Here is a 23,902-nt window from a genome sequence, read left to right on the forward strand (position 1 = left end):
CGGAGAAAAGAGAAAGATGAAGGAAGAGAAAGAGGGACTGTGTTTGTAGTGCTTTGTTGTGCTGTGGGGAGGAATGGAATGCCACAGCACAGCACATAGGGGCGTCATTTGTGCAACTGAAGGAACGCATGTGCTCCTTAAAGTCCACGGTATTTGTACAGTCATGCATGTGTGTCGGAGGACTTCCTCACAGGAAGTTGAGGTATGTAAGAACCCCCCAAGGGAGTGGGGATGCTGACGTTAATACTGTGCCTCTGTGTCTGTCTGTGTCTGCGTTTGGGGAGCTGTACGCGCCCCAGTGGTCCACAGCATATATACCATGTTCGAGAACAAATAATTGAGTTGAAAAATACCAGACTTACTCTTTAATGAAGAACAGAGATAATGTTTCAGTTAGAATGGAAGCCTATTGTGACCAGTGCTAGATAACATCCACAAATACCAAAACCATCCATGAAAAAAATCTCACCTTTACTCATGTGGCCTAATCCATATGCCAGGTCATCCACTTGTATGCTCTAGTGTTAAATTAATACTAAACTTTTGACTTTGGTATTGATACCAACTTTCCAATTTCAGTACCGGTACCAAAATGGGTCGGAAGCAAATAACGAGTAGCTTCAATGCCATCCATCTTACTCCAGCCCCTCTGGTGCGCTGCACAATCACACCAAACTACACCCTTCTTTCCTCCTGAAGTCCTATTCATGCCAAAGAGTGCAGTTTTGACTTCACTGAAGTCACGTTTGCATCAAAGGGGCCTGTGAGGTCCTGATTGTGTAGAATAACAAAGCAAGTGTCGTTTTTGTTTTGAGAGCTAAGCTGACATTTACTTCTGGTACTGAAAATCCTGAAATGCTGGTACCTTACCATTTTAAAATTTGTTTTTTTTTTGTACTTTCTATTACTGGTATACATGCAACCCTAGTATGCTCACAATATGCATGCATTTGGGAAATAAAAGTATTTCAGACACAGGAAGCCCATTCATATGGAATTGTGCTTTTGAATTGATAACAGGATTCTTGACCAATGAATGAGGGGGAGAGGCAGGTCTTCATGGCCTCCCATTCTTTCAGAAACTTTGCTTTCTACATTCTCTATGAAAACACAAGATTTTTTTTTTTTTTGACCGTCACCACAAATTACATAAGGTAAGTAACAGATACTGTATCTCATTTTTGGGGAGAGTATTCCTGTAAAGAGATTGTGGCAAGTCAATGAAACCCCATCCGCCATCACACAAGTGTCACCTTTCATACAGTAAATTGTCGAGGACAGAATCTCCTCAATCCATCCCATGCCACCTTCCTCCAACAGGCCACACACATTTGACCATATTAGTAAACCAGTGAGGGGGTCCATCATTAGAACATTAGAACAATCTAGACGAGAACAGGCCATTCACCCCAACAAAGCTCGCCAGTCCTGTCCACTTAATTCTTCTAAAAAAACATCAAGTCGAGTTTTGAAAGTCCCTAAAGTCTTACTGTCTACCACACTATTTGGTAGCTTATTCCAAGTGTCTATTGTTCTTTGTGTAAAGAAAAACTTCCTAATGTTTCTGCAAAATTTACCCTTTAAAAGTTTCCAACTGTGTCCCCGTGTTCTTGATGAACTCATTTTAAAATTACATCCCTCATTCACGGATAATTAAGCTTCTGGTAAAATGTCTAAGCACTTTCCAAACTGAATATAAGAATGAGGTCACCAGGAAGTCATGTATGTATGTAGAAATAGGTAACAGAGCCAGTGAGTGCATTAGGCAACATAGACATCTGAAGTGCGGCATTTCTGAAAATGAAGGGGCATGAGCTGTGGGAATCCTCCCGTCATCAAACTCAAGACCATACTGAGTGGGCGCCTTTTATAAGTGTACACTCTCCAAACAAATACACTCCTTAAAGTCTGCAATATACAGTTAGGTCCATAAATATTTGGACAGAGACAACTTTTTTCTAATTTTGGTTCTGTACATTACCACAATGAATTTTAAATGAAACAACTCAGATGCAGTTGAAGTGCAGACTTTCAGCTTTAATTCAGTGGGGTGAACAAAACGATTGTATAAAAATGTGAGGCAACTAAAGAATTTTTTAAACACAATCCCTTCATCCATCCATTTTCCAACCCGCTGAATCCAAACACAGGGTCACGGGAGCCAATCCCAGCCAACACAGGGCACAAGGCAGGAACCAATCCTGGGCAGGGTGCCAACCCACCACGGGACACACACAAACACACCCACACACCAAGCACACACTAGGGACAATTTAGAATCGCCAATCCACCTAACCTGCATGTCTTTGGACTGTGGGAGGAAACCAGAGCACCCGGAGGAAACCCACGCAGACACGGGAAGAACATGCAAACTCCACGCAGGGAGGACCCGGGAAGCGAACCCAGGTCCCCCAACTGCAAGGCAGCAGCGCTACCCACTGTGCCACCATGCCGCCCCTTAATCCCTTCATTTCAGTCCAAGTAATTGGACAAATGAAATAACTGGAAATAAAATGTTCATTTCTAATACTTGGTTGAAAACCCTTTGCTGGCAATGACAGCCTGAAGTCTTGAACTCCTGGACATCACCAGATGTTGGATTTCCTCCTTTTTAATGCTCTGCCAGGCCTTTACTGCAGCAGCTTTCAGTTGCTGTTTGTTTGTGGGCCTTTCTGTCTGAAGTTTAGTCTTCAACAAGTGAAATGCCTGCTCAACTGGGTTAAGATCAAGTGACTGACTTGGCCATTCAAGAATTTTCCACTTCTATGCTTTAATAAACTTCTGGGTTGCTTTGGCTGTATGTTTTGGGTTATTGTCCATCTGTATCATGAAACGCTGCCCAATCAATTTGACTGCTGTATTTAGCTGGATTTGAGCAGACAGTATGTCTCTGAACACCTCAGAATTCATTCAGCTGCTTCTGTCCTGTGTCACATCATCAATAAACACTAGTGTCCCAGTGCCACTGGCAGCCATGCACATCCAAGCCATCACACTGCCTTCACCGTGTTTTACAGATGATGTGGTCTGCTTTGGAAAATGAGCTGTTCCACGCCTTCTCCATACTTTTTTCTTGCCATCATTCTGGTAGAGGTTGATCTTGGTTTCATCTGTCCAAAGAATGTTTTTCCAGAACTGTGCTGGCTTTTTTAGATGTTCTTCAGCAAAGTCCAATCTAGCCTTTCTATTCTTGAGGCTTATGAGTGGCTTGCACCTTGCAGTGCACCCTCTGTATTTACTTTCATGCAGTCTTCTCTTTATGGTAGACTTGGATATCGATACGCCTACCCCCTGGAGAGTGTTGTTCACTTGGTTGGCTGTTGTGAAGGGGTTTCTCTTTACCATGGAAATGATTCTGCGATCATCCACCACTGTTGTCTTCCGTGGACGTCCAGGTCTTTTTGCGTTGCTGAGTTCACCAGTGCTTGCTTTCTTTCTCAGGATGTACCAAACTGTAGATTTTGCCATTCATAATATTGTAGCAATTTCTCAGATGGGTTTTTTCTGTTTTTACAGCTTAAGGATGGCTTCTTTCATCTGCATGGAGAGCTCCTTTGACTGCATGTTGTCTGTTCACAGCAAAATCTTCCACATGCAAGCACCACACCTCAAATCAACTCCAGGCCTTTTATCTGCTTAATTGATAATGACATAACGACGGACTTGACCACACCTACCCATGAAATAGCCTTTGAGTCAATTGTCCAATTACTTTTGAGCCCCTGAAATGAAGGGATTGTGTTCAAATGCTTTAGTTGCCTCACATTTTTATACAATCGTTTTGTTCACCCCACTGAATTAAAGCTGAAAGTCTGCACTTCAACTGCATCTGAGTTGTTTAATTTAAAATTCATTGTGGTAATGTACAGAACCAAAATTAGACAAAAAAATTAGAAAAAAGTTGGACCTAACTGTATTTACTGTCATGCATGTGTTTCAGAGGACTCCCTCATAGGCTCTGTTGAGGAATGCAAGAACCCACCAAGGCTAGAGGGGATGCTGCTGCTAACACTGTCTTCTGTTTCTTCCCTCAGAGTGCAGAGAAGCCGATCTCTGAGGGGCAAGTAGCCCCGCCCCTTCCGGTCCTGTTGACATAAAATCCGTCACTTTTGGACTGAGCAAGCAACAGAACTGAGGTCCATCAAAACCAGACCCCGTGACAACTTTTGTGATTTTGCTTAAGGGAACCAGCACCAAGATGCGCTCTTTAAGTTCTTTTGTGTCTTATTTTTTAATATTTTTAAAAATATAAATTATAAATTTATTATAAATTATTTTTAAGTAAAAGGGACGAGCCAATTGGTGTCCCAAAATTTCTCATTTGTTGTTTCTCATTTTCTCATTTGTGTCCTTACCGCATCCGACCACAGCACATAGGGGCATCGTTTGTGCAAATGGAGTGCACATGCCTCGTAAAGTCTGTGGTATATGTACAATCATGCACGTGTGTCAGAAGACTTCCTCTCAGGGTCTATTGAGGTATATAAATCTCTGTTGAGGGATGTAAGAACCCACTGAAGTGAGAGGCGACACTGACGCTAACACTGTCTTCAGATTCTTCCCCTACATTGCCGAGAAGCCACCCTCTGAGGGCAAGTAGCTCCACCCTTCTGGTCCTGCCAGCATAAAATCCAGGCTTCCCTGAAAGAGGCGTCACTTTTGGCCCAAGCAAGCCACAAGACTGGGCTCCATCAAAACCTGACACCCTCACAAGCTTTGTGATCCCGCTTGAGGGAATCATCACGAAGATACTCTACTTGATTTCTTTTGTGTCTTATTTTTTCCTCATCCTTAGACGAATAAAATGGACGACCTGTTTGGAGTCACAAAATTTGTCAACTGTTGAGTCTGTCCTTGCCGCACCCAACCACAAGGGGTGCCATTTGTACAACTGAAGGGGCACACACTCCAGATAACAATGGGACCCCCCTAGGTTGTTGAATAATAATAATTCTTTACATTTATATAGCACTTTTCTCACTACTCACATAGTGAGCAAGGAGCCACTTCAACCACCACTAATAATAGTCTAATAATCCCAATTCCCTGCTATGGATAACAAGGGGCAACATTCGTCAACCCAATCCTAGGGCTTCAAATAGCCTTTGACTGGCACTGATGGACAACATACCATGCAAATGATTTTTTAAAAACACGTTTCAATGCAGGGCGGCATGGTGGCACAGTAGTAGCACTGCTGCTTTGCAGTAAGGAGACCTGGGTTAGCTTCCTGGGTCCTCCCTGCATGGAGTTTGCATGTTCTCCCCGTGTCTGTGTGGGTTTCCTCCCACAGTCCACAGACATGCAGGTTAGGTGCATTGGTGATCCTAAATTGTCTCTAGTGTGTGCTTGGTGTATGGATGTGTGTGTGTGTGTGTGTGCCCTGCGGTGGGCTGGCGCTCCGCCCGGGATTTGTTCCCGCCTCCCCCTGGCCTGGCGGGTAATTACCTCCACTTGGTCCACTCAGCTCCTTCCTAGTCACACGTGTGTGACAATATATATATTTTTTGAATTAAGGCTGTTTTCTATTTGCTTATGTGATACCAGTGGCCTTCTTGGAAGAAGCTCTCACATACACACAGACGTTACTCAACATGACACCGGGCACGTGGCAGGAACAGTTTATTGTGAGTTTGTCTTTTGAATGGAATGCATGCTCCTGGGGAGTGAAAGTTTGTTGTGGAAGAAGACAAGCACCAAGCTACACTACACAGCCGGGTTTATTTGAAAATGGCTGAATCTCATAATCTGCGGTGGGCTGGCACCCTGCCCAGGGTTTGTTTCCTGCCTTGTGCCCTGTGTTGGCTGGGATTGGCTCCAGCTGACCCCCGTGACCCTGTGTTAGGATATAGCGGGTTGGAAAATGACTGACTGAGTTTCAAGGCAGTGTAGCTTGATGACTTTCAAACAGTTACGCACACTCCAGATACCAATGGGACCCCCCTAGGTCCTTGAATAATAATAATAATTCTTTACATTTATATAGCACTTGTCTCACTACTCACATAGTGAGAGCAAGGAGCCATTGCAAGCACCAATAATAATAGTCTAATAATCCTGATTCCCTGCAATGGACAATGAGGGGCGACATCCGTCAGCCCCACCTAGGGCTTCAAATAGGCTTTGACTGGCACTGATGGACAACATACCATGCAAATGATTTTTTAAAAACACGTTTCAGTGCGGTGTAGCTTGATCTCTTTCAGAATTGTTGAGAGTGGCTGGTTTACGGAGAGAGAGTTCCAAATATCATTTTCCGTTTGGTATAATATAAATATTCATCTAGAGGTAACTGCCACATGTGAGATAAACAGGGCTGCCTTTTTTTTTTTCTTTTTTAATTTGAAGCTGTTTCTTTTGAAGTCCCGAAGAGCCTGGGTATACTGGATCTTATTGTACTCCCCCAAGAATCTATAAAACTTAACAGTCTTCACACTCTCTCTTTGATGCCTGCAAGTGGTGTTATATTGTTAGTAAAAGTTTCCTCCTCTTTATCCCTGCAGAGTGAAGTCACCCTGCTGAGAAATGAAGTGGCTCAGCTGAAACAGCTTCTCCTGGCTCATAAAGATTGCCCTGTAACCGCGATGCAGAAGAAGTCTGGCTATCACAGTGAGTAATGTTCCATTACCCCTCGCCTTAGGCTGTTTAAATGAAATACTGCCAAAGAATCCGAGTTAACTGGGAGAGGAATGGGCTCCGCAGCTTTACCGCTAACAATTTTAGCATTATGGTGAGCGACGGCCACATTATAACCCTTGGTTGTCGTGGAAGCTTTTTGTTTTAAAATTTACTTTTCTAACCTAATGCAGAATGCTGAATAAAGTGCATTTAGAAACCTGCTATCTTGTAATACTAATATTTTGTGTAATGGATGATTTGTTTCTAGACCCGTTTTGGGACACTTCATCATTTATCCGCATTTTTTGAAAGTTTTTAGTCAGAAGTAGTTTATGTGGAAGGGCTGTGAGTTTCCAAAAGTGATGCGTGTTCTCCACACTGTAAAATTTTGATAGAGCGACTGTGCAGAACGGCACATTTCTCAGGCAATTACTTGGTAGAGTTTAAAAGTGATGTGATTTATAGTTAAGGCCGAAGGTTATAAAACTGATACGGGTGGGCTTGTATTCCCACCTCTCTGCACAACATTGCCATCTTTCATGAAAAATAATTTTGGATTAGCTTCCAATGAAAACGGTTTGACCTTTTGGGAATTCACTATCTCATTTCTTAACATTTAATGCTTTAACGTGAATTGCTCCATACAGTTAGAAATAAATTCTTACTTCTTTTCTTCTCTCAAAAGTTTTGTGCAATCCAAAGTACCTTGATGTGCCATCACACAATACGCCAGCACAAGGTGCGTTCATTGTTTGTATGTTGACGAATTTCAGTGCTTTAAACTGCAGAGCATGCGAATATTGGCATTCATAACGCTGTGACGCCATTGTTTTGCTGCCTTTGTCCAGATCTTGTGTGGCTTGACTGGTGAATCTGTTTTTGCTTGATTTTTAAAGTGTGTTTGATTCTTCTAATCCATATCTTATTAGAAGAATTATAACAAACATGTACACATTGTAACTCTTTTTGTCTATTATGAAGTAGTTTATTAAATAACATGAAGTCACTTATTTTAATACCTTGCTGTTTATCATGGCTCCAGACCCGTCACCCAAACCAAATCTCTTTCACATTCACTCCGGTCTGCTGATGAAGAGTGTCTGGTGGTGTGCCACCTGTGTGTGGCGTTAAATCTCAGTCCAGACTCTTTTTACGTGTCGCTCCTGGCTGGTGGAACGAGCTGCCGACCTCCATTTGAAATTCTGACTCTCTCAATGTGTTTAAGAAGCGAATGAAGACTCTCGTGTTTGGGGAATTTTCGTCTGACTGATATGAGCTAGGAATTGTAACTCGCTTATATTTCTGCTGTGTGCTATTCGCTTGTGATGATCAATTCTGTAACCTTGTCCCCAAACAGTCCCTCAGACTGATGTTTTACGATTATGTTGCCCTCTTTTATACAGTTGTGTTCAGAATAATAGCAGCATGTTTACAAAATGAAGCTTTTCCATACACGCAAACGCATTGGGAACACTGCACGTTCTGTTCCAAATCAAAACATGAAGAAAAATTGATTAAAATTGTCTTATTCCTTTATAGAAAGTGAAGAAAAGGGAATATTAGGCTGTTCAAAAAAATAGCAGTGTCTGCATTCTTTTTTACAAACTCAAACATTCACTCTACAAACTGAAAAATGTTTCAAGATTTTGCTTTCCTTTCAATGTTTAGTTGTATAACCGCTGTTTCTGAGAACTGCTGAACATCTGTGTTGCATGGAGTCCACCAACTTCTGGCACCAGGTATTCCAGCCCAGGATGACTGGACTACGTTGCACAATTCTTCTACATTTCTTGGTTTTCCCTCAGAAACAGCATTTTTGATGTCACCCCACAAGTTTTCTATTGGATTAAGGCCTGGGGATTGGGCTGGCCACTCCAAAACGTCTGGAACCAAGATGTTACTCGTTTACTAGTGTGTTCGGGGTCATTGTCTTGTTGAAACACCCACTTCAAGGGCATTTCCTCTTTGGCATAAGGCAAAAATGACCTCTTCAAGTATTTTGAGGTACTGAAGCTGATCCATGATCCCTGGTATGCGATAAATACTGTAGGTCCGACACCATAGTATGAGAAACATCCCCATATCATGACGCTTGCGCCAACATGCTTCACCGTCTTCACAGTGTACTGTGGCTTGAATTCAGTGTTTGGGGGTTGTCTGCTGCCCCTAGACCCAAAAAGAATAATCTTGCTTTCATCAGTCCACAAAATGTTGCGCCGTTTCTCTTTAGGCCAGTCGTGTGTTCTTTGGCAAATTGTAGTTTTCCGTTTTCTTCCACGTCTTTCGGTTTTTGGTTGCCATTTTAAAGCATTTGTGATCATTTTAGCTGAGCAGCCTGTCATTTTCTGCACTTCTTGATATGTTTTCCCCTCTCCAATCGACTTTTTAACCAAAATATGCTGTTCTTCTGAACAATGTCTGGAGCGACCCATTTTACTCAGATTTTTTTTGCACTATAACCAGCATGTACAACATTTGCTGCCTTCCTTCCTTCCTTAAATGAGGGCCGTAATTGACACCTGTTTTTTCATAGAACGAATGACCTCACTAATTGAATTCCACACTGCTATTATTTTGAACAATTAATTACTCAAATACACAGAATTGTCTGTGGTTTGGGTCTGTTGGTTTTCTATTACTCTACTACTCCTACTAGTGAATTATTTGCCATGTAGAAATACAATTTCTACCAAAAACAGTGACTGATCTGGTTAGTGATGTCGGACTGCTATTATTTTGAGCACAAATGTAAGTGTCTTATATTACAACTTATTCTTTGTATAGCGCTCGTCACTGAGTGCAGACACAGAGCGCTGTAAACAATTCTCAGTTCAAATCTAAGTACAGATTTGTTGTATCTCAGGTAAGTAACTCTGTGCAGGGCAGCACTCACAAAAAAAAATTTAACAGGAGTCTGTAGACAAGTCCAAATGGCAACTGCTTTATTTCAGACATGATCTTCAATATATATAAGAATAGTCTGATGGGAAAAAAAAGAACAGTTCTTTGCCCCCTGCTCGCTTCACTCGCCAACCCCTGTGCCTGTGTTACCCGCTAGCCTCTTTGCGGTTCTGCTGCTCGCGTTTGGGGATGCAGATGTACAATGTACTATTTTATAAAGATTGCCCTGTAACCACGATGCAGAAGACGTCTGGCAATCACAGTGAGTAATGTTCCCATAGATAGATAGATAGATAGATAGATAGATAGATAGATAGATAGATAGATAGATAGATAGATAGATAGATAGATAGATAGATAGATAGATATTTTAGTATAGTCGGCAGGATAGATAGATAGATAGATATTTTAGTATAGTCGGCAGGATAGATAGATAGATAGATAGATAGATAGATAGATAGATAGATAGATAGATAGATAGATAGATAGATAGATAGATAGATAGATAGATAGATAGATAGGCTTTGAAATTAACACACAAAAACATTTTAAACACACTTTTACTGTAAAACTTCAGTAAAAACTATTTTTTGAATTACATTTTCGTCAGTATCACAATGAATTTTGATTCTGTGTTTGGACTTTCATCGTGACAACGCAACGTATATCTGCCCATGATTGAATTTTGCTGCTTTCTCTCTTTTAAATAAAATAACCTTTTCGAATGTTTGACTCTGAGATTGTAAATTGTCCTTGCAAAAGCTATTCTAACGGGAAACTGTTAACGTTTTAATATGACTGGCATATCAAGATCTCCTTTGTTTTCTAATGTTATCCCCTGAAGATGTACTATATTACCTTTCTTGGATAAATCCTTCTTTCTACAGTAATTAGTGCAGAGGAAGAGCGGACGGTGTTAACGGTTGTAGATATTCTACGGGATATTGTAAGTTTATGATTTCATCTTCCGCACCTTCACCACCAACTGTTTCAGGGTAGTCTATTGTTACACATTTAACCAATTTGCCGTGTAGCCGATCGACATTTTTGCCGTTAATTCATTTGACTTCATCGTTTCTCAGTGCTAGGATTGCCCGTGTACTCATTTTTTCTGTTGATATCCCTTCGTGATGGAATTCTTCAGTAAGATTTGGACATAATACGTCATCTTTAGTTGGGAACTTAAAGTGAAGAAAACGTTAAAATTTATAAGAGCTGAGAGAGCAAGAACTGTGTTTGTCAAAAGCATTCACACGAATGAGAGGAGAGAGGACCGTGTGCGTGGATTGAATATGGTTGAGAGGAGGGCTGGACTTGAAAACATCTCATGGCCAAAGTCTCGACTCGTTGGACTTGAAAAAAATTTCCAAAAAGTCTTGTCTCGTCACAGGATTTTTTTATATAATAGAGAGATGTATTACCTTTATATGGATATACTCTACTGTACACTTATGTCTGGTATACAACTGGAATGATCAAGTCTTTTATTGCCAAAATAAAAGTTCCTTTTAAAACAGGCTAAAACAACAAAGAAGTCCTATCCAACAAGATTATACTAGTCATTAAATGCAGAACTGGTACACATATAAATACAGATTTTTTAAAACACACAAGGTGGACACTAATTTAGCAAAAATGGAGCTCAACTATATCTGCCCATTAATTAATTGATTAATTATGCCTAGTTGACAATCGTGGAGATTAAGATTGTAAAAGAGAAAGTCAACAACAAAGTGACTCACCTGGAGACTTCGGCCAGCTGGCCGCCTTTCCTGCTTCTGGGTTTTCTATAGTTGAGTCTGTGCTGGCCATCTAATCAGATGAGAGAATCTTTCCGTTAAGTGATTCCAATGCTCCTTTATCTGAGAATACTTTACCATATGCAGGAGAACAGCCTGGTAGTAGAGCAGTGGCCACATGTTGATACTGAGATGATAAATAGAGTAGATGAGGGTTAGCAATGTTTTATACATATTGTATAACTTATATTCTTGTACAAACGACTAACAAACAGAAATGCCATGTGCACAGCAAATCAGCAGCTCTAGTTAGGATATGCTGGACTAATGTCCTGAGTCTTCAGCCGAGATTTAAAAGCTGACACAGAAAGGACATCTCTTCTATTAGCAGGCAGACCATTCGACAGCTTCGGGGCCCTGTAACTAAAAGTTTGACCTCCCACTGTTATTTTTTTAATCTTTAGAATATGAAGTAGGCCAGCATCATGAGACCTCAGTGTGTGCTCAGGTTTGTAATGACAAGTGTAGATAAATAAGCAGAGCATTAAAGACTAGAGAACTGGGGTTATGTGTTTGTACTTTCTTGTTCTTGTAATAATTCTGGCAGTAGCATTTCCCGGTTTCCACAATAATGCTTCTTCGTAAGTTACTGAGTAGTATGATAAACAGTAGGACTTTAGGGACATTGAACTCTCAACTTGATGTTTTTTTGGAAGAATAAAGTGGCAGGCTTAGTTGGGCTGAATGGCCTGTTGTCATCAAATGTTGTAAAGTTCTAAAGTCGCTTTGGATAAAGGCGTCTGCTAAGCAAATAAATGGAATGTGAATGAAAATCTCAAGGTAGGCATTTGCATTTCTGTTTGCATACACAGTGGAACCTCGGTTTGCGAGCATAATTCGTTCCGGAAACGTGCTCATAGTCCAAAGCACTCGTATACGAAAGTGAATTTCCTCATAAGAAATAATGGAAACTCAGATGATTTGTTCCACAACCCAAAACTATTCATATAAAAATGATTAATACAAAATATAAAGTAAAAATACATAAAACAAATTAACTTGCGCTTTACCTTTGAAAAGAATCATGGCTGGTGTGAGTGCGTTTCTAAACTCTTGTGGGATTGCACCCAACGGGACAACACAAGGAAGAGCGTCCCAAAGCAATCGCAGTCTCCCAGCGCTGTAGCAGTTCTCCGTAAAAGCGAATCCGAAAAGATTGCGGACATGCAATAAGTGCCTGCCGTCAATGGGTGATACAAGGAACAAGGAACATTATAAATGTGTAGGGCCCTGCCTGACTGCTGTGTCTGTGTATAAATAACCGCACTGTTGCTGTTTCAAGCTGAATAAAGCTTGTGTTGCTAAAGTACTGAGACTCAGCTTCATGTTTTAGGGTGCAAGATGGGGGCTCACACGTCACAGCACACATGCTCGCGCAAGCACACACACACACAAACGAGCGCGCACGAGCACACATACACACACACACACACACGAGCGCGCGCGCACAGTCGCAATGCTAATGCTGTAGTAAACACTATACGCTCGTACGGATGTTGACTATATGAGTTAGGCACGCCAACTCAGACGGAGAATAGGAGACGATTGCCCACAATCCCACAGTGAGAGAGAGAGAAGAATCATCAGCTCAGTTGTGATCACATGATGCTCAGCAGACAAACTACTCGTACTGCAAGACCTCGCTCGTTTATCAAGTGAAAACTTATTAAAAATTTTTGCTCGTCTTGCAAAACACTCGTAATCCAAGTTACTCGCAAACCGAGGTTCCACTGTACTTCAATATGAATTTCCAGTATAAAATTAAAAACAGTATATTCTTGATTAAGTTATGGTTTACGAGAACAATTTTGATAAAGCCTTAGTGATGCTGACACTAACTTAATGAGTGCTGCGACAGTAGGGACAGGCGGCCATTAGTGTTGAAATTTGTTAATGTGTTTTTCGCAGTGAATTTGCGGAGTTCCCTGACAATCTCGTTTGCCAATTTTTTCTTTGAATGTTCCCCATGTGGCCTGCTAAGACAGACTTTCCTTCACCATTCCTCATGCTTCCTTGCAAGGCCAGCATTATGGCCATTTTGGATGGGGTTGTCACTACGCAATCTGCGTCTCACATGTGCAGAACTTTCACGCATGAGTATAGTAAGCGCATTCTGTCGCACACTTTATGGCGCTGCTTAATGCACACATGAACAAACATGCACGATGTCACTACCTGATTGGTACTCCAGTTGGATTTGTGTGCCGCGTGTGTTTTAAAAAAAATAATAAAGTCTTTGAGTATTTTCATTTGCGGGTTACATTAGCTGACAAAATGAGAAATTTGTGAACATACTTTGTTGTTCTGCATAGATACATTTTTAGTTGCGTCCTTACTGCTGGATTAAGTGAGTAATGTTTCTGGCTACGTACTGCAGATCGGGTAGTGACAGGGACAGCCCCCGCTGAGTATATAATGCTAATCGCTTCTATCACAGGCTCCGTGGGTGTTTGTTAGTTGTAGTGATCAGAGCTCGGGTGACACAAGGAAAGATAAAGGACTTGTAGTCTGAATAAATGTCAGGTAGGCACAGTGGTTAGCACTGCTGCCTAATAGATGAGGTCACATTTGTGGTCACAATAATCGGTCCAGCATAGTAGGCAGACACTTCCCTGGCACCATTAAAATTATCAGTTTCTCCTTCATTATTCATTTCAGTGCAGTTAATTGAAATTCCCAAACATTTCCGCGTTTTTGTTCAGTGGAGTTCGCTCGTCAGTAGTACACATACTGAATATACAGAAATGCACCCTCAGACCGTGTGGCATATATATTGATTAACACAGAACAAATAAATTGCTAAACCCTAGTGCACAACAACAACAACATTTATTTATATAGCACATTTTCATACAAAAAGTAGCTCAAAGTGCTTTACATAATGAAGAAAAGAAAAATAAAAGACAAAATAAGAAATTAAAATAAGACAACATTAGTTAACATAGAAAAAGAGTAAGGTCCGATGGCCAGGGGGGACAGAAAAAACAAAAAAAAAACTCCAGACGGCTGGAGAAAAAAATAAAATCTGCAGGGGTTCTAAGGCCACGAGACCACCCAGTCCCCTCTGGGCATTCTACCTAACATAAATGAAATAGTCCTCTTTGTAGTTAGGGTTCTCACGGAGTCACTTGATGCTGATGGTCATACGACTTCTGGCTTTTAATCCATCCATCATTGTTGGAACATCACGGTGCTTTGATTAGGACACCGGAAAAGGAAACAGAAGAGAGAATAGGGGTTAGTACAGATTTTAGAGCCACCATGAATAGTTATTATAATGAATTGGATATACAGAGTATCAGGATTAAATTACAGTGAAGTTATGAGAAGGCCATGTTACAGTAATGCGTTTTCAGCATTTTTTTAAAGTGCTCCACTGTATTAGCCTGGCGAATTCCAGATTCCAGATTTTAGGTGCATAACAGCAGAAGGCCGCCTCACCACTTCTTTTAAGTTTAGCTCTTGGAATGATAAGGAGACACTCAGTTGAGGATCTGAGGTTACGATTTGGAATATAAGATGTCAGACATTCCGATATATAAGATGGGGCGAGATTATTTAAGGCTTTATAAACCATAAGCAGAATTTTAAAGTCAATCCTGAATGACACAGGTAACCAGTGTAGTGACATCAAAACTGGAGAGATGTGCTCGGATTTTCTTTTCCTGGTTAGGATTCTAGCAGCTGCATTCTGCACTCGTTGCAAACGATTTATGTCTTTTTTGGGTAGTCCTGAGAAGAGTGCGTTACAGTAATCTAGTCGACTGAAAACAAACGCGTGAACTAATTTCTTAGCATCTTTCAATGATACAGTATAAGAGGTCTAACTTTTGCTATGTTTCTTAAGTGAAAAAATGCTGTCCTAGTGATCTGATTAATATGCGATTTAAAATTTAGATTACAGTCAACAGTTACCCTTAAGCTTATTCAAACTTCTCTGTTGTCAGGGGCCACGACGGATGCCATCAAAACCAACAAATATTCTGCTCGGCTCATGTTGCCCCCACTGCTTGGACACTTGGGATGATTGCCAGGCCATTCTTCTATCACACAACTTCCGACTTGTGGCCACATCTTTGTGATCCCTTTTCCCGCACATGAGTCAGCAGGCCTCCCAACTCCTGCGTCCTTATTCCTTCCACCACACACAGTAGTTTGGCTACTCCTGTCATCCACACATTGGTTCAGCTTTGTATTCTTGACCTATTGACCCTCATGGTGCTCCTCTTTAAATAGCCCACAATGCAGGAAGCCCATCCCCTGTACAAGACTCCTTGGAAAAGCAGAGGAACAGTCAGGATGGCTCTAGAGAGTTTACAGTCAATCAGGTGGCTCCACATCGTGTTATAAGGTGCTATCCCCTTGCAGTAACCCTGCCATGCTACAACCCTCAGTGTACAGTGTAATCAACGAAACACTAAATGGAAGAGTAACAAGAAGTCAGTGCCACAATCCTGCTCTCCAGCAGACAAGTTAGCACCAACAAAACAGACATGTTACTCAGAAGCTACAACAGAATTAACCCGAAGACCAGCACAAAAATACAATCAGACAATAAATGCATTGGACATTTTGAACAGCTCTCTATATTGATCAAATAATATTTTAATTGAATGCAGTACTTAAACTAGAATAGAACAGCACCAGGACAGAAAATATTCAAACAGTATAAGCAGTACCTACACACACCCTGCAAAGCAGACAAAGTGGAAAATGACAGCTCACTGCATCAATATAGAGCCCTTTCTAATCTTGTCTGTAGTAAAAGTTGTGGGAGTGAACTCTCTAATATCTATACTGTCATTTTGTTTTGAAAAATGACACTCTTTGCTCCATAATTGCCAACATTCTACAATAATGACTTTGCACACACGCACAAGCTCCTGCCTGACGCAACACTGAGTTTACCGCCAGCACCAAATAAACCAATCTGGCCAAGAAATGTAATCATGGTTGCTGAAAGGGTGCCTTTCATTTAAGAAATCCACATGGGATTATCTGTAGTACTAGGGTGTTGTACCGTGTTAGCCATTATGAATGTAATGAGAAGTCAAGCAAAATGACCCCTTTTATTGGCTAACTAAATAGATTACAATATGAAAGCTTTCGAGGCAACTCAGGCCCCTTCTTCAGGCGAGATGTAGATGTAGAAGGGGCCTGAGTTGCCTCGAAAGCTTGCATGTTGTAATCTTTCTAGTTAGCCAATAAAATGTGTCATTTGGCTCGACTTCTCATCCCATGGGATTATTAAAGCTTGTCTAATCTAAAATCAAATCTAATCATCTGTTTAATTTGTTGTGAACTCACAAGTACATGTATAACTATTTTTTAAAATATGAGCAATTTTTCTTGGAGAACATAAAATGAACAACAACAAAATGTATTTTATTGTATATTTTTATGTAATGTATCTCAAAGTGCTTTTCAACAGGTCAAAGAAAAAAATTACATTCTGTCTGTCCAGGCCCCAAAAACAGGGAACAGGCTTTTAAAGTTCAAATTACTCTGAATGTCCCAAAATGCTTCTCAAGGGAAAGGAAAAATGTTCAAAAAACCTTAGGATTGAGAAACAAGTCCACAAAGAATCTTTATAAAAGAGTGATTTATTATAGTAACAAATAAAGAACACAAAAAAAATGACAAAATGAGGCAATCCAAGGCAAACAAGCCCAAATCCATAAAACAAAATCAATAATCCAAGTGGCCAGAAAAATCCATATTTACAAGAAAAAAAACAAAGCACACTCAAAACATCAATGAGCTCTACTGAAGGATTTGCTCTCAGCTTCAGAATATAAAGGCTGAAGGCGGTCCTTCTGCAGTGACATCAGAGTGGCCCTGCCTCTTGTGGCTCCACCCACAAAACACAAGTAAGACTTGAGAACATAGTCCAAAACAGAAATACTGAATAATAATAAGAAGAAGAAGAAGAATAGTAACAAAAATACATGTTTTGAATATTAATAATTTAAAATAAACAAATAATGTTGAAAAAGGGCGGCACGGTGGCGCAGTGGTAGTGCTGCTGCCTTGCAGTTAGGAGACCTGGGTTCGCTTCCCGGGTCCTCCCTGCGTGGAGTTTGCATGTTCTCCCCGTGTCTGCGTGGGTTTCCTCCCACAGTCCAAAGACATGCAGGTTAGGTGGATTGGCGATTCTAAATTGGCCCTAGTGTGTGCTTGGTGTGTGGGTGTGTTTGTGTGTGTCCTGTGGTGGGTTGGCACCCTGCCCAGGATTGGTTCCTGCCTTGTGCCCTGTGTTGGCTGGGATTGGCTCCAACAGACCCCTGTGACCCTGTGTTCGGATTCAGCGGGTTGGAGAATGGATGGATGGATGGATGTCTTTACACAAAGAACGATAGACACTTGGAATAAGCTACCAAGTAGTGTGGTAGACAGTAAGACGTTGGGGACTTTCAAAACTGGACTTGATGTTTTTTTGGAAGAAATAAGTGGATAGGACTGGAAAACTTTGTTGGGCTGAATGGCCTGTTCTCGTCTAGAGCCACGGTTTTCAAACTGTGTTACGCGTACCACTGGTGGTACTTCAAGTCATGCCAAGTGGTACTTGTGTGGTCCTTTATTTTCCACGAATCGGTGCTGCTATATTGCCAATATGTTGCATATAATCATATATACTATAAGTATACTACTGTAAATGTGTGGAAGACTCCAGCCGGCTTTTATTATCACGGGCACCCATTTCCTTAATTAGTTTAATATCACTTTAACATCATAATTATAGTCATTATAGTGATTATAGTGACTTTTTGTTCAAAACAACACGGGCGTAAATTAACGATTCATTGACAGTGGCACTTCAGTTTACTGGTCCTCGCGGAGTGGTACTTGTTCAAAAAAGTTTGAAAACCGTGGGTCTAGAGTGTTCTAATGTTCTAACTAAAATGAACCTATGATAAAGACAGTTTGAGAAGTTGTTTAAAATGTTCCATAATATTAGCTTGATATATCGCCATCGATAAAGATTTCCAGACTTTCATTAATTGTCAGTCCTAGCATTTTCAAAGGGGGTGGGGGGCACACCACTGATACCCACCCAGAAAGACATATCTGCATGTTGTTTAGAATTTCACTGCACTCCGTACACGTGACAATACAATCACAGCCACTATTGATGGCACTTTGTTGGACATGGCAGCAGATTAAAAACACACAAAGTGCTGCTTCGGTTGTTGTCTTTTTTTAATTTGCCACTTAATGACAGTTTCTTCCTGCTGACAACTTGTAATTTTAGATGTTAGGAGTTGGCAGTCCAGACCAGTGCCAAACATCGGTACAAACGCCTTTTGGCATGGCAGCTTTACGCTTGGCCAGCTTAATTCTACGGGGAGAAGACAACAGAACCGCCATCCACTCCACATCCTGTCGAGGCCAAACAGGCCAGCTGTGGCGGTGAAATGGCAGAGGAAATGTCTCCTGGCTGCACTCCGGCCAGATCAGTCAGCTCAACTAGAGGCCAGAGAAGTGGCATATAAATTTCTTCTAAACACCGCAGGGGAATAACTGAAAAATCGATTCTGCTTTAGTGGAAATTAAATTGTACTCGTACATCAAAATGTTGATTTATTTTCTCCATCTTAATATTGCCTGATCCATAGTAATATGCATTATAACACATAAATACCGGGATACATTATTTTAGAAAATAAAAAGAAACATCCTACATATACATGATTTACAATACTCACCGCACTGTTTGCTAATAATTTAATAAATTATATATGGTAGTCTCCTTCAGGAATACAAGATATGTTTTAGTTCTCTAAAAAAAACGTTCATACCATGAGGATGTGTGCCGAGTGCAATCAAAACAGTAAGGTGGCTTTCCATGCTTGCAGCATTAAGGTGCCTCTTTCAGCAGTTTCAGTTATTTGTGAAGGATTCATTAGAGCCGCGAGGTCACATGGCTGTTAACCCTGCCACCTCACCGATTTAGTGTCCTGGACTTGAACTTCTCACTCACTCATTTTAACCACTTTGCTTAATTGGCAATTCTGTGAATGAGTGGGCCCTTGGATGAGTGGGTGTCTTGTCCAGGGCTGCATCCCTGCACCAGGAAAGGCTACCAACTTTGAAGAGGATGACCAGGAGAGGAAGTGAAAAACAAGCAAAGGGTCAAAACCGAAACTCATTCCACTCTTTCGTCTGTACATTTGAATTTGGTGCGGCGTACCGTTATTAAAAAAAAATTACCCAACGACCCAATTTTTAAAATGTCGCTATACCAATGTTATGCAAAGTTTGATGATGTTACTGCCAGGGCTTCCCCTCTGCACCCAGCTCTTCGAAGTAATATTTGTACATTAGTATGCTCAAAACTCCAAAGGGAGACCCCAATATGATGTATGTACTGCATATCATTGTGCTTGAATCTCCAAGAGGACCAGCATCAATATAAGAAAAGAATAACAGTGTGCTCAAAACTCCATGGGGTGGCCCACTATAATATAAGTACAGGCAGTCCCCGGGTTACGTACGAGATAGGGACTGTAGGTTTGTACTTAAATTGAATTTGTATGTAAGTCGGAACAGGTACATTACTTTAACAAATATTATTGTTGACCGACTGTAACCAAGTGCTCTGCCAATGAATGATGGAGTTTCACCTCTCTGTGACCTTTTTATTATTTCTACTTTATTTTCAATGCTGATGGTTTTACTCTTCTTTACTGTAGCACCAGAACTTGCATCAGATTTGTGTGTCAGAGACATTCTTGAAGGGTGAAGACAAAAGGTTAAGATGAGCTCTTCTGTACAGCACTGTACACGCAATCACAGCAGGAAGGCACCCCTCGTCAGCGCGTCTGATGTATAGGGTGGTCCAGATCTAATTATGCAATTTTCATTACGCTATAACTTATTCAATTTATTACATAGAAAATCACCCGAAAAATCCCAGACCATCGAGAAGTGTGCGAACTGACGACACGAAGAATCGTCTTCGCGCCGAACTGGAATCGTCCCCGCATAAATCAAAGTCATCCAGATGATCTGGATCTGCAGAATTAGATCTGGACCACCCTGTACTGACAAGAGACAACTTCCTGCTATGTGTGCAACAGTACAAACAGGCTTGCTATTGAGAATGAATGGGGGCAACGAGGGGCGGTTCATCACTAGCCCACCTCACAGTCACCTCCACTACAGTATGCTGCCTGCAGTGTCCCGCCGCTGCCCCCATTCAACACGCAGCCATCCGAGGCACACTACAATGCTACCCCCCGCCTCCCCGTTCACCCTCAATGGCCTCCGTTCAGCCACAACAGGATCACCACTTGAAGCGGGGGCGGGCAGTGAAACCGCGTGCTGCCGGGAGCCGCCCGACGGACACTACACTGCATGAGCCATGAAATCGACCCCCTCCAGCCTCCGTCCAGCCACCGCTTCCAGCGTCCCTGAGCCGAAGATGACGGAGCGGCAGTTACTGATGCGCATGTGTCACAGCTGCGGCCCCGTTTGTATGTTGTAGGTCGGGTGTCCATAACCTGGGGACTACCTGTATATCATCAACTCCAGCATTGATACACCAGCAGCCATACCACATGCACTTCAGAAAAGGCTATCTACCTGAAGCTAAGCATGTTTCGGGCCCAGCCATTACTTGGATGGGAGACCACCTAGGAAAACTTGGGGTGTTGCTGGAACCAGCAGGGGGGCTCTTACCCTGTGGTCTGAATGTGGATCCCAGCGCTCCAGTTCTTGACGTGGACACTGTGCTGTAAAAATGGTGCCATCTGTCGAGGTCCTGTATCTCTATGGTCATAAAAGATCCTTTGGGCATCCTTCATAAAGAATAGGGTGTTACCCGATGTCCAGGCTAAATTGCTCTCCATGGATGAGTCATTCTGGCCCCATATTCATCCCCTGTCTCTAACTGGCTATCTCTCTGCCACCATTTCCTCACCTAATAGCTAATGTGTGGTGAGTGTACCAGGATGCTCATATTAGTGGTGGTTGAAGTGGCTCCCCACTTATTATGAAAAGCACTTTGAGTAGTAAGAAAAGTGCTATATACAGTGGTGTGAAAAACTATTTGCCCCCTTCCTGATTTCTTATTCTTTTGCATGTTTGTCACACAAAGTGTTTCTGATCATCAAACACATTTAACCATTAGTCAAATATAACACAAGTAAACACAAAATGCAGTTTGTAAATGGTGGTTTTTATTATTTAGGGAGAAAAAAAAATCCAAACCTACATGGCCCTGTGTGAAAAAGTAATTGCCCCCTGAACCTAATAACTGGTTGGGCCACCCTTAGCAGCAATAACTGCAATCAAGCGTTTGCGATAACTTGCAATGAGTCTTTTACAGCGCTCTGGAGGAATTTTGGCCCACTCATCTTTGCAAAATTGTTGTAATTCAGCTTTATTTGAGGGTTTTCTAGCATGAACCGCCTTTTTAAGGTCATGCCATAGCATCTCAATTGGATTCAGGTCAGGACTTTGACTAGGCCACTCCAAAGTCTTCATTTTGTTTTTCTTCAGCCATTCAGAGGTGGATTTGCTGGTGTGTTTTGGGTCATTGTCCTGTTGCAGCACCCAAGATCGCTTCAGCTTGAGTTGACGAACAGATGGCCGGACATTCTCCTTCAGGATTTTTTGGTAGACAGTAGAATTCATGGTTCCATCTATCACAGCAAGCCTTCCAGGTCCTGAAGCAGCAAAACAACCCCAGACCATCACACTACCACCACCATATTTTACTGTTGGTATGATGTTCTTTTTCTGAAATGCTGTGTTCCTTTTACGCCAGATGTAACGGGACATTTGCCTTCCAAAAAGTTCAACTTTTGTCTCATCAGTCCACAAGGTATTTTCCCAAAAGTCTTGGCAATCATTGAGATGTTTCTTAGCAAAATTGAGACGAGCCCTAATGTTCTTTTTGCTTAACAGTGGTTTGCGTCTTGGAAATCTGCCATGCAGGCCGTTTTTGCCCAGTCTCTTTCTTATGGTGGAGTCGTGAACACTGACCTTAATTGAGGCAAGTGAGGCCTGCAGTTCTTTAGACGTTGTCCCGGGGTCTTTTGTGACCTCTCGGATGAGTCGTCTCTGCGCTCTTGGGGTAATTTTGGTCGGCCGGCCACTCCTGGGAAGGTTCACCACTGTTCCATGTTTTTGCCATTTGTGGATAATGGCTCTCACTGTGGTTCGCTGGAGTCCCAAAGCTTTAGAAATGGCTTTATAACCTTCACCAGACTGATAGATCTCAATTACTTCTGTTCTCATTTGTTCCTGAATTTCTTTGGATCTTGGCATGATGTCTAGCTTTTGAGGTGCTTTTGGTCTACTTCTCTGTGTCAGGCAGCTCCTATTTAAGTGATTTCTTGATTGAAACAGGTGTGGCAGTAATCAGGCCTGGGGGTGGCTACGGAAATTGAACTCAGGTGTGATACACCACAGTTAGGTTATTTTTTAACAAGGGGGCAATTACTTTTTCACACAGGGCCATGTAGGTTTGGATTTTTTTTTCTCCCTAAATAATAAACACCATCATTTAGAAACTGCATTTTGTGTTTACTTGTGTTATATTTGACTAATGGTTAAATGTGTTTGATGATCAGAAACATTTTGTGTGACAAACATGCAAAAAAATAAGAAATCAGGAAGGGGGCAAATAGTTTTTCACACCACTGTATGTATATTGTTGTTATTATTATATAAGAGTAACAGTGTGCTTAAAATCTCTTTTAAGGGGGACCAGAGAGGGACACGTCCTCCAGGAAGTTCTGGACTGCAAGGGGAGTTGCAGGTCCAGCACTTTGAGAAGATTTTATTCCACATCTCCCTGTTGCTGAGCTCTATTGGCCTTTGAACATGGCTGTCAGTTAGTCTTGGACGGACCCTGGTGGACTCACGGGACACTATGGTAGTCAGTTAGCCTCTCACACCAGATGAACAGAGTGCCTAGGTATCATTTTGGTAGTAAAGTGATAAAGATGGTATTAGTACCCAAGTCAAAATGTTAATATCAATCCAACATTAATACAGTGGTTCCTCGGTATGTGTCCTTAATCCGTTCCAGATCCTTGGACTTACACCAAACAGGACTTATACCAAACAAATTTTTCCCTTAAGAAATAAAGGGAAAATGATTAATCCGTTCCCATGAAAAAAAATCCTATTGTTATTGGCATATTATACATTGATGATGTTGAATAAAATAATTTAAACACTGCTTAATACTAAAATACATAAATACAAAAGCAATTAGATGAAAATTTAACCTCACTTTACCTTGCTGAGAAGAGTCGAGTGCCTGCTAAGACCGCTCTTTGACATCCTTTAACCTCTTTTATCTTCCTCTTTTCCTCGATCCATCTATCCCCCCTTCCTGGTGCCGACCCGTATATATACATCCACCCACGCCCCCATGGGCGCAGCGCCTTAATCACACGCCGCAGGAAGCCAATGAAGCAATTGAGAACGATCGCACCCACACGTGCAGGTGCGACTCGCTCCAACTACCTCATTAACTCCCCGCGGTCATGCAATCGCACCCACGGAGAACAACACGGCTATACGAATTTAAAACCTGGCCCTTCTTTTTGAAGCCACGGACCCGCTAT

At 41.6% G+C, this 23,902-nt stretch overlaps 1 protein-coding gene across 8 annotated transcripts in view; it reads left to right on the top strand.

Moving 5' to 3' along the window:
• atf2 (activating transcription factor 2) overlaps nt 1-23,902 on the top strand; it is a 225,384-nt gene that overhangs the window by 130,160 nt on the left and 71,322 nt on the right. For 5 of the 8 annotated variants that reach the window (XM_051930645.1, XM_051930644.1, XM_028806252.2 and 2 more), the window contains 2 exons: nt 6,504-6,609; nt 7,304-7,357. In XM_051930645.1, the coding sequence (XP_051786605.1) occupies nt 6,504-6,609; nt 7,304-7,357 (160 nt within the window). The remainder of the gene's footprint in view (nt 1-6,503; nt 6,610-7,303; nt 7,358-23,902) is intronic. The other 3 variants (XM_051930647.1, XM_028806254.2, XM_028806255.2) reach the window with 1 other exon arrangement.

This window comes from Erpetoichthys calabaricus, chromosome 8, assembly GCF_900747795.2.
Source record: "Erpetoichthys calabaricus chromosome 8, fErpCal1.3, whole genome shotgun sequence".
Taxonomy (NCBI): domain Eukaryota; kingdom Metazoa; phylum Chordata; class Cladistia; order Polypteriformes; family Polypteridae; genus Erpetoichthys; species Erpetoichthys calabaricus.